The sequence below is a fragment of the Brachyistius frenatus genome, unplaced genomic scaffold (assembly GCF_029030835.1).
Source record: "Brachyistius frenatus isolate BFR_SWC_R1_liver_20210118 unplaced genomic scaffold, ASM2903083v1 Contig_76, whole genome shotgun sequence".
Taxonomy (NCBI): Eukaryota; Metazoa; Chordata; class Actinopteri; family Embiotocidae; genus Brachyistius; species Brachyistius frenatus.
In genome coordinates, this window is record NW_027210675.1 from 690,001 (window position 1) to 702,371 (window position 12,371).

Sequence of the window (12,371 nt, forward strand, 5' to 3'; positions counted from 1 at the left end):
GATGTGTTGAAAAATAAAGTTGTACTAGTTGTCACCTTACTTATGGCGAACATTACAGGTGATGTAGCCTGAAGTACTAAAATGTGCTTTTTACTTGTTTTAACTGTAAAAAAAAAAAACACCAACACAGTGATAGAAAAGTTAAGATTTTAAATCTTTAAACATTTAAAAGTTGGTATCTTTAAAAATATAAATACATAAATCATTGTTTCCTGCTGCAGATCACGACCTCAATTAACCATAGTTTACAGTGAACCTGGTTCATGGAGACTGAGAGTCCATTAAAGTAACCAAACAAACTGACAACATGATTAAACAATACAATTCAAGCATTATATACTTTTCAATTACAGGTTTTTAATATCTAGAACACACAATTACCAGAATTTATTCTGATGAACTGATATTGTTTAAATTTAATGATAAAGGTAGATAAATAGATGTACAGACCGACATAGGGATGGGGCAGATCAATAGATACACAGGTACATAGATATAGATACAAACATCATATGTAGGTCAAAAGCTGCCTCCCTGTCGCCCCGTCTCTCTTCACCCTCTGTCTTTCACCCCGTTCTCTCTCCCTGTGAGAACATCTCTCTTTCTTCTCGTGACGTGGGAAGCAGTGTCACATTGCAGCAATTAGAATAGGGAGAAAGCAACTAAATGTGTGAGTATGTGTGTTTTTGTCCGTGTGAGAAAGTGTCTTTTAGGGTAACCTTATAGCAGTCATTCAAACCCCCTACAAAGAGTCACTGTTACCTTTATTCTAGCCGAGGACGGGGTGTGTGTGTGTGTGTGTGTGTGTGTGTGTGTGTGTGTGTGTGTGTGTGTGTGTGTGTGTGTGTGTGTGTGTGTGTGTGTGTGTGTGTGTGTGTGTGTGTGTGTGTGTGTGTGTGTGTGTGTGTGTGAGAGAGAGAGAGCTTCCAGCGGTACCTTGTAATACGGTGACAACTTTGGGACAGCGAGGCAGCCCCAGCAGCTAAACATAGATCAACATAGCTAACTAATAGTGTGTGTGTGTGTGTGTGTGTGTGTGTGTGTGTGTGTGTGTGTGTGTGTGTGTGTGTGTGTGTGTGTGTGTAGCACTGCAGTGTGTCATATTTTCTGTTTTGATCAGACCAGATGAAAGATCTTTTTTGCCCCTAAAGCTCAACACCGCATCAACAAATAAACACAGCAACAACTGTCCCGCAAGAAATCACACTGCTGGTAAATAAATGTTTATCTCATATTCATGACATTTAATGTCAGGTAGGTACGTTTATGTTGAGCTCACGTTGGTATGAAATTTAATTGGCTAGATTTTTGTTTCAAATGCCGATTTTTGGGAATTTATTTATTTTATTCTTTTCTTTTATAGTGCAAGAACCACGAGCTCAAAGAAGCAGGGTGTCTGCAGGTTTCATCAGGTTCCATTTGAGACTGTGTTTTTTTCACTTGCAATGAATCAAACAAAATGTTCTCAATGGTTAAAGGAAGCACACCACCGAATAAAATAATAAAAAAAAATGAAATCTCTCAAACTGATTTTCAACATACTATTAATAAAAACAATTTCTATTGTGTTACCACATTTCAAGTCCGGTGTCTTTATTGTCCTACTTCGAGGACAGATCGGTCTTCTATTTTTGGAGTCAAAGTTAAGTCCAAGTGATATTAGTATTAATATTTGTATTACTGAAATTATTAGAAAAAATTATTTTGAGATATATCATAAATGCTCCTTTAGACCGAATTATCGAAGTGAATATGTTGATAGGTCTTTGATTGAAGCTGAGCTGGCTGGAGCAAGCATACTAATAATTATTGCAAGTCAATGATACATAACATTTGATACCGCTCCCAATTCCTTGACTTCGAAGCCAGTTCCTGAATGATATTTTTTGCAATACAAATTTTATAAAAATCCATTTAGAATTAAATTACAATAACAACCCAGGTTTTTTTTTTCTGTGGTAACAATTAGCACATGTTCCCTAAATGGCTCACATGGAAGCTATCATTAGAAACTACAATTTACTGACGTTGCCGAAACACCTCACGCAATTGGTAAATGCTAGCTCACCGGCTGCCCTTAGTGAAGTCTAAAGTTACTGCAGCTCACACAACTCACAACTCAGGCCAAATTTGTTTGAAAAGAGTGAAGGCGTTCTAATATAAGTGACTTTATCTACGTTGGCAGGCCTCCCAAGTAGAGGATATGCATGTTAAATGCTGTAGCTTATGACTGATGAGATCCACTATTGCAGCAAATGGTCTGTCTACCTTTTAGTACTATTATCAGCCTATAACAAAAGGGTGACAGTACTCTTTATGCCAATAAAGTTAATGATGAAATGGTTAGACTGGCTATACAGAATGCCAACTGGTTAATGCTCAAAAAGGTGGTGCTCTCATTCAATTAATAAAGTATCAAACTTATTTATTTTCTATTTTGAGTATTGGTGTTATCTCAGAGGAGAGAACAGCATATCTCCACACTCTTTGCAAGTCTAGTTCAAATCTAAAGAGTGAAAAGAAATCAATGACTCACTTTTTCCTCAGATGAAATGAAGAATCGTATGTCTACTTTTGCACTGATGAATAATTCTGTGACTCCAAAATAAACTACTGACGCATTTTGATTATTTTTATATTGCACGTAGCTTCAGATAAAAGACTCGAGATTTCAGAGGCGAGGAGGCAAATTATTCACTGACAGGTTACAAAAACTGCATTTATCCTCTTTTAACATCTCACAAGTGACTGTAATACTCAAAACCACACAAATCAATGTTCATTTTCAAAGAGTTCTCAAGCATTTTATCACTGCTATCTTACATACTTGACTGAAAACTGTCATGCTAGCGAATGGCTTTTGGAAGTTATCTGAGCATAACAGCCAAATGAGCACTTAACACATTTATTTTAATGCACAATCAGTCCATTTAAGCCCTGTGTCCAGTATTGTTGGGTTGCATACAATTAAATAGCCTGTGAAGAATCCATTTTGTCCCAGCGTGATTTGGACACACAGTGACAGCGGTTTTGCTGAACAGCTGGTGTTTACAGACCATTCACATGGAAAGTGTTAAAATCTCTCTGGCCTGATAAACTGGCATCAACCTCCCATTCCAGTTAGTAATCCAGTCAATTCCAGTACAATCCGCACACAAAAGAACAAAAGACTTATCAAAGACAAAGTGGGATAAGATCAGAATGAGACACAATGAGGGAAAACCAATGACCAAAAATCATAAATGTGTGGGTTTTTTTTAGGATTCAGACATAAACACAGGTGGCTACGCCGTCAGAGCCACAGAACTGGTATGTAGACTCGTTAAAATTTACTGTCACTTCAAATGAAAATGTGTTAACATCTCACTGGACTAATAAAGTATCTGTTGGCCCATTTCTAAATAGCATGAATCATCCAGCACCCCTGACTGCCAAACTAAATGCAGGCAAACAACTAGCAGATATTCAGCGGAGCCATTCACTCATCTCAATGCAAAATCTTTCTGCTTTTTCGCCAGGCTACCAATAAAAACAATTTGGAGAGGTATTTCCAATGCAGCAGCATTTTGAATAAATGTCTGTTGACAGTTCAGCCGCCAAATACATTAGAAGAGTTCAATATTTGACTGAATTGCAGAAAAAAACAATACCTACACACTTAGGATGGTAAAATTGGCTTAAAAAGTGAAAAGGCTACAGTATATACAAACACGGGGCTCTGGGTAAAACAGAGGATCCGCTTATTGTGCAACAGCCATTTGAAATCCACTCTGTAAGTCTGCATATCTGTCTAAACTGCCCAAAACATACTTGCACACAAATAAAATGCCTATCCATACTAACACGCTCGCTCACAGACTGAGCCGTAATTTGTCTTTAAGCTTTTAAATAGGCTTTAGTCGACACAAAACACCAGATGCTGAAATCTCTCCCACATTCTTGCTTTGGCCCGGCCTCCTCTCAAACATTAAACAAAGTTTCATTGGGTACAGCAGATGTGTAATTTACAGCTTCTCCGTCATGAATAAAGATATTTTTTCTGGCACTGAAAGCTCTGACCGTATCATTTTTATGTTTGATGTATTTGTTACATAATAAAAAACACCTAAAGAGACGCTGTTGTGTTGCCAAATGTCATTATGTTGCGTTCTTCGGTTTGATGTATGTTTCTCGGGGAAAATAAAGAAAATACCATCCAACAAATAAAATGTCTCAGATAAGATAGAAATGCACTTTCCTTCCATTATAAATGAGAACTGATGGACTCCAAGCTCAAACATCTGCATCACATCTTTCAAAATAAAAAGTTTCCACCTGATGTGTAATTTTGGACACTGATTTAAATGTTTTGGTAAAAACGACGTGGATATGCAGTGTATCTGCGGAGAATTTAAAAATGTGGGAAATGGGTCATGATCATAAAATTTTGAGGAGTCAGTAGATCATAAAAAATTCAGTCAACAGGGTTCTTATGCTTTCCTTCTTCTGACACCAGAGCTTTGCTTTGCACCCTCAAGTAAGAACTCATACACTCGCACATTGAGACTTATCGTTTTGTCTTTAAAAATATATTGTCCATTGATTTTACTGCCACTGGCAATGCAGAACTTTCACCAGAAGATGGCGGTAATGCACCGAAAAGCCGTTTAACATTTGCAATAAAACGACAAAAGAAGGGAAAGAAGAACACATTGCTACCAGATATTACCGAGAATAGATACACAAACATGAACAAAAATATAAAAGCTTTCTACAAGTTCTGTGTGGAACTCCTTAAAAACATAAACAAAAATGAGGTGCAGTGAAAATTGTGCCAGGTAAAGCTAGTGTGTCATAAGGTCAGAGCAGTAATTTTCCATGTGGCATGTGCACACCCTTTATATGCATTTTCTGTGTGTGTTTTGGGCATGTGTCCATGTTGATGTATTTTAGACCTGCGGATAAAAGCACTTTGACTGGCAGCCTTTTTCAGGACTCTGATCACCCGGTTCTCCTCCCCTCCCCAGAGAGCAGAGCTGCTGCATGATTTAACCGCTGTCCATCAATCAAACTGATCGCTGCATTTCCATAATAACTGCAATTTAACCGCATCCTGTCTGACGCTGACGGAAGACTGTTGCCACAGCGAAACAAGGCAAGTTTAGCTCCTCCTGGTAAAATAGTCCTAATGCATTTACTACTAATTACTTAATCAATATGCATAGTAATGCCAGCGCCACAGGCAACACAAGATTTCACACACAGGAGTTGCATGGCTGGAAAACGAACATGTGATATGGAATGACTGGAGGTGTAAAAGCCCACTAATAAGAGAAATGAAAAGAGTGACAATTTAAACATTTTTTTTTTTTAAGTTTTAAACTGTAAATCAAACCTTAAAAATAACCAGAACTTAGAAAGTTTTCACAAAGTCAGAAATGATTCTCACGTCTATCTGCAGAAGCCTTTTAGTGTACTGTCAAGTCCAATACATCTCTATGCAAAAATACAGTTCAAGAATTCATCTAAAACTAATAAAGAATATACACAGACTTCAACTGTCTCTAACACACACACACACACACACACACACACACACACACACACACACACACACACACACACACACACACACACACACACACACACAGAAACGCACACACACACAGACACACAGAGGCACACATGGACCCTCAGCTCCCACTCTTTCTCATTATTTTGTCTTTCTGTCCAGAGAGGCTCAACAATAACAAGAGAGGAAATGAGAGTGGTGATGTCACAGGCGATAACCACACACACAAACGCACAAGTCCGCTGTCATTTTCTGAGTGAGATGACTGTGGTCGCGAGGGAAATTCAGTGCACTGGAGGGTAAATAGCTTTCCTGATCGAGCCTCACACATACATATACACAAAACATCCACTGAAGCATGCACATATTCACACATGTGCATCCTCAGACAATGATGCTGTTTAGCAGACAATCAATCACAGCAAATCAGGTGTGATCTAATATTACTGCAATCAATACACAATTTAAGTCATAAACAGTTGCTTGATGACAAAGGGATTGTTTTCAGTCTTCTCAGATAAAATTGAGAACGCCATCTCATGCCCAAATACTTTATATACATATATACACATACATATACACACATATATATATACACATATATATATTCATTCATGTGTGAATATATACATATATATTGACATGACATGACATGACATGTTGCAAGTAGGCAATGTGGTCTAAATGTCAGAGACTGTAGCATTGAGACATAAACAGCAGGATATTTTTCGCACGAGACAAACCACAACCTCACAAGAAAATATTTTTGAAATCATTCTTCACTTAAATAATTTAATGGACAGTCAGGATGATACTCTAAATCGCTCAAAGTTTGTCTAAAAGGTCAGTGATGCACACAAGGGGGAAGCGATAAGTTGTGTGAGGAAATATTCCAAGTTATATAATTTGACCAACATCAGCACCTGTATTTTAACGTGAGCTGAGAGCAATCATCAAATTTTGAGTCAAACTCAGGAAGTCGACAACAGAGACCCTTGAACATCTACGGCAATGAAGCAATGATCCGGGCGAAGGTGTTTTTAGTGGCTTTCGCGTTTCCAGAGTGGCAGTACGCCACTTTCCAAGAGCGAAGAACGAGCGTCAGGTTAGGAGTGCAACCACATGTTTGTTTGCTTTCTTTGCATGTTGGCACCTTCAATTTCTCTCCCAGGGTCAGACTGTCGAGACCAAATTCAACTGTGATATTTTGAGGCATCTGAGGGAAAACATCAAGTGGAAAAAAAACCTGAACTGTTGCACAACGGGACTTTCTGATTGCACCTGACACAGTATATTCGTATCTGTCAACGCTTATCGTATTTTTTTCATCGATTCTTTGTGCATCTCTATGAATTTTTGAATGTGGATAAGTGCATGTGTCAGTCACCTTCCCCACACACTAATATTGGAGAGAGAATTGAGTGAGTATTATTTACCAGGTCGATGCATTCATTGTCTGTGCCACTGTGTGTGTGTGTGTGTGTGTGTGTGTGTGTGTGTGTGTGTGTGTGTGTGTGTGTGTGTGTGTGTGTGTGTGTGTGTGTGTGTGTGTGTGTGTGTGTGTGTGTGTGTGTGTGTGTGTGTGTGTGTATTTGTGAGACCATTTTAGGTTGAATATTTATTCAGCAGGCACACTGCAGTGGTGAAAGATGTGATTGATGGGCCCAAAGTCATTAACATGTCGAGATGGCTGCTGTTTTACTTCCTGTCCAGAGGTATAATTATATTCTACATACGTGATGGTTGGCAAAAACAAAGGAAATAGATCAAGTTCACCTCAGTTTTTTCATTAGCTATTGTTCTGTCCTCTGTGTGCCTATATGACGACTAGAAATCTGACCTGAAATATTGAAAAATCCCCATGTTACAATAGTATTCAAAACATACTGTTTATTTTATGGTTTGTCTTTGTTTTGTTAAAAACGCTGCACTGACAACAGAATCACTCTGTTGCATTCAGCATCCATCCATGTGTCTTGACTGTGTTATTCTAGCCATAGAAAGATTAGAATAGAAAAAGTGCAATGTAAAAAAAGAGAGGTTAACATTTGCTGATTTTTTTTCTTAAGCTTAAGGGTTCTGCTCTTTGCCATGTCTTTATTTTATTTTTGCCAAGTCTGCCCCGTGGTGTAAGATAAAGTGAGATTTTAATATGAAAATGTTGGCTTAAGGTATTTCATTGCTGGGTCTCTGCCAGCACCCCATTAACATATGAAGTCCACTTCATTAATGCTCGATATACTGTATTTTGAAAAATGTTGTTAAAAACAAACACATTTTACAATATAAGGTAATATTAATATATTTTTTTGTGATGAAAAAAGCCTTTGGCATTGTGTTTCTGATAAGTGTACTGCAATGACATCACCTCGGATTTTAAAATGTATGTCTCTTAGCTCTGTTGTTTTGTCTTTTTCTTACATCTTTTTGGAATCTATTTCTTTACCTTTACCTCTTTATATATATTTTTCCCTTTCTTTTGTTCCACCATTTCTGCTTTTCTAGCTCTCATCTTTAACTTTTTAGATACATTTCAAGGCCTCTTTGCAGCATGTTGTGAGTGGAGCCAGAAGAGACGGTAAAGCGACAAAGATCTTAACCCAAAGTCAATCTCCGAATGTTCCAGCAACAGCTATGAGCCTAAATGTACTTTAAGAAAAAAAAAAAAAAACATTTTTGTATTTATTTTATTTTTTATACAATTCATAAATAGTTATTGTTCATTTAAGTTGAACTTTTCTTTCATTGACATGTGATTGTTAGTTTTTCTGGTGATATTGTGGTAGTTGTCTCAAATACTGGGTTTTTTATTCATCTAAAATGTATCTATTTCTAACCTTCAGAGCATTTTTTTACTGACTTCTCAATGAACCTAGGGTTTCTCCTGAATCCTTGAATTCAAGATTCCTGCCAAGCTTCCCAATTTAAAAATAGAGACTCATATTTAAAGAGTGACAAACAGTTGACAAAGAGTTGGTTGAAATAGTTCCAGCCCTACTGAATCTTAGTTTTCATGCAGTTTAGAGGGGGAGAGTGTAACCCAGGTAACCCAAGGCATTTTAACGTGGTGTTATATTGAGCCATATAATCATTATATTGTATTTTCTAACAGAAGTTTTAGGGTTCAGACCACCCTGTGCTCTCTATGTGTCTGCGTGGCTTTCCTCTGTGTGCTTCACTTTCTTCCTATGGTTGGAAGACATGCAGACTAGTTTGATTTGATGCAATTTGGATTCCTTAAATGTGTGAGCGTGGTTTAAACATATTTTCATATTTATTTATGCCGATTTGGTGAGTAATTGCCAAATGTTTTATTTTCCCTATTTCTGTTTGCTTCCTTTGATAAAAAATAAAATAAAAAAATAAAATAAAATGTTTCCTCCCATGAATGAAAAATGCAGGACGCACTATATAATGGGCCGGTGTCAATGAAACGTACGCAGACTTAACTGTGGAACCGGTTTTAATAATAGTGCTTAAATAACTGTCTCAATTTCAGAATGCTTCCACACAAATAGAGAAACGACAAACACAACAACAAAACCTGAGTTATTGATGCTGTTAACTGAATGTTGATCAATGTAAAAAGGTTTGTCTCTTCACAGAGACTGGAGGCTGCAGTCAGCTTTGATTCATGGCACTTACAATGGATTCCAATAATGACAAGTCACCATTAACATCCTCTCCAGCCATTATAAATCCAAGCCGACCACAGCTGTCGTTCTGTAAAGAGACTTCGCACAGCCACCTTACAAGCCCAGAGGGAGAGGCAGTTTGAGCGTGGAAAGACAAATTTTGGAGGCATCATCAACTTAAGGTAGGGGTTTAGCCTCCAAGGAATTAACATACGAATACAGAATAATTGAGCTCTCACACACACACACGTATGTTAATTTGTGTACTTATTTAATGTATGTGGTAGTGCCATAAGAAACACCCCTACCACACCAAGCATTTTTACATTTGTCTGCCTTGTTGTTTTTTTTGTATCAACACATGTAAATGCACATGTGCATATATGATCATTCCTTATTACTGCATGTATCCCACATGTCCGCATGCATGTGTGACTGAATATTTGAGATGGTGTTTTTGTTTCCTTCCTTCACACGAGGTGTTTATTAATTTACTCAAAAAGCTATTTAATTTTAGATATTTTATTCAAATCACTTACATTTCCACATGTGCATAAGTGTTGTGAGTGTTATGTGCAGTATTGGGCAGTAATGCATTACTTAGTAATTACTTACAGTACTTGTGATGCATTAGAGTTGTGATGACTTTTGTCCTGTAATGAATGGTGTCCTTACACCACAATATAATTATAACACCAGTAACTTTGACAGTTATGGTCGGTTTGTTTACTGTCTTAAAGGCATTATGATGGAGATTTAATATCAGTTTGTGTTCAGTAGACAGATTGGTACAGGACATGTTAGCTTGCTGCAAGAATGCGGGGGAGGTGGTAAGCCTTCACCAAAAGACATAAAATGCAATGAACTGAAATTCCTTGTGACTCCAAAGTTATCTTCAATTTAAATGTGTCTTTAGCTGTCCAGGTAATGTTCAACTTCTTCATTGAGGAGTCATTTGTTTATCAAGAGTTGGAGGACGTGTTAACAGCAAAACATAAGGTCAGGCCTTCTGCAGAGCTATGGGCCGTTAGCCGAGGCTAAACCAGCTGCTGGATTGCCGGATAATCTGGACAATATGTTTGGTCAGTTCATAACAAGCATCCTGTATGCGTGTGATATTTCAATGACTCTTCTGACCCCTCCATACTGTGTGTGTGTGTGTGTGTGTGTGTGTGTGTGTGTGTGTGTGTGTGTGTGTGTGTGTGTGTGTGTGTGTGTGTGTGTGTGTGTGTGTGTGTGTGTGTGTGTGTGTGTGTGTGTGTGTGTGTGTTTTCTACCTGCTTTAAATCCAGTGTGATCGTCACATAGTGGTAGTCCATTCCATTCTTGATGGAGGGACTTTGCCACCAACGGTTGGTTCCATCGATGGCATACTCTATAGGATGACGCTCTGTAAATACACACACACACACACACACACACACACACACACACACACACACACACACACACACACACACACACACACACACACACACACACACACACACACACACACACACACACACACACACACACACACAGTAAGAGAGAGGGAGGGAGAAGGAAGGAGGGGGCGGGGGGTATTTAAATAACTAGTAGTCTTTTTCTTCTTGAATTCAGCATTATTCCAAAGGAAAACTATTCTTCACTATTCTTTCTCCTCTCTGGCATTTTTGAACCATTCGAAGGCAGATATTTTTTTACCTTGTAAAAGAAAGAAAAAAATATTTTCTTTCCATTTGAAATTATTTTATTTCACCTCTGAATGAAGAAAAAAATGTTTTACCCCATTTGCACAATCTACTTCTGGGTGCTTTTACAACTCTACACAATAGCTTTGATGGAGCAGGCAAATAAAATACATTATTAGTTCATTGTATAGCAAAGGTGGCTATGAAGAGCTTTTCTGTATGCTGTGTGTGCGGTATAGTATGGATGCTTATATGTGCGTGAACAAGGATTTTTAAGAAATGATGTTTCATCTTGACTGACACCTGTCAATCATCTGGCTACTTATGTGTGACATTTCTGTTAAAAACCATGGCAACTACTGCTAGAAAAGTAAAGATGCTACACATTCTTTGGTAAACTAAATTATTATCTCTTAACTCTCCTCACATTTTACAACATCATCCCTCTCCCCTCTTTTTTTATCTCCTGAGATTTAGAAAGAAGACAGAATACAGGATTCTCACACTGAAAGTAAATAAAAGAAGTCCACATACATATTCATTGAATCAGTCTATCTGCCAGATCAGTCCGTTAATCAGTTAACCACTAAACAGGAAATTAAAAGTTCAATATTTTTGGAAATTAACTTAGTTTCCTTTTTACCTACAGTAATTAGAAGAGGAAATATACAGAATAATTTCCAACAAAAACGAAGCTGGGGCCAGGAGACCATTAGATTTGCATATAAAGACTAGAGCCAGGGTGAAATGGCAAGCCTGACTTCTCAATTATTTCATTTATTCAACAAGGGAACTGACGAAAAAAATTGTTTTGTTTCATGTGGGAATAATGTGATTGGTTATTTCTTGGCCTGGATGTCTGGCAACCTGATGGTGACAGGATTCCAGTAACTCACGGTTATCCAGCCAAAAGTAAATGTCAACAAACTTTCTGTAAAACTGCAAAATGTTGTTTTTTCACTTAAGTTTTGTACTGGTTAAATATCGGTTATTAAAATTAATAAATAAGCTTTAGCTACCAAATTTTCTAACCTGCAAAAACCTTTTCATTAGTGATAGATTGGATTGGCCGGAGGGATGCGCGTTCTGCGCTGTTGTGATTGGTTGCTTTACTGTCAGTCCCTGACCCTAACCTTATTCTCAACATGAGCCTTTCCACAATCAAAACATCCAATTCCTCTCATCCGAGTGTATCCAAATTTGTTAAATTGCCAAACTTCATTGAAGTGATCGCTTGACATGAATAAATCAAATTTTAGTTAATCTTTCTTTCAGTCTTACCCCTCACTCTCTTCTACTTCCCCCTTTATCATCCCATAATTTTATTTTTTCTCCCATTCTGGCTGACTAACTGTTACACCAACAGACTTACTGGCTGATTGATGACTGACTTAGCAGTTTGTTGACTGACTAATCACTGACTGCTTTGCTCACAATCCAATTGGTTGTTTGGCTGTATCACTGGCGAGTGATTAATTGAAGTATTGATCTATTGTGTTATGATGAGTCTGG

At 37.7% G+C, this 12,371-nt stretch overlaps 1 protein-coding gene across 2 annotated transcripts in view; it reads right to left on the reverse strand.

The window, feature by feature from the left end:
• Positions 1–12,371, reverse strand: part of lama2 (laminin, alpha 2) — a 182,072-nt gene that overhangs the window by 134,669 nt on the left and 35,032 nt on the right. For both annotated transcript variants that reach the window (XM_069708505.1, XM_069708504.1), the window contains exon 3: positions 10,464–10,576. In XM_069708505.1, coding sequence (XP_069564606.1) covers positions 10,464–10,576 — 113 coding nt within the window. The remainder of the gene's footprint in view (positions 1–10,463; positions 10,577–12,371) is intronic.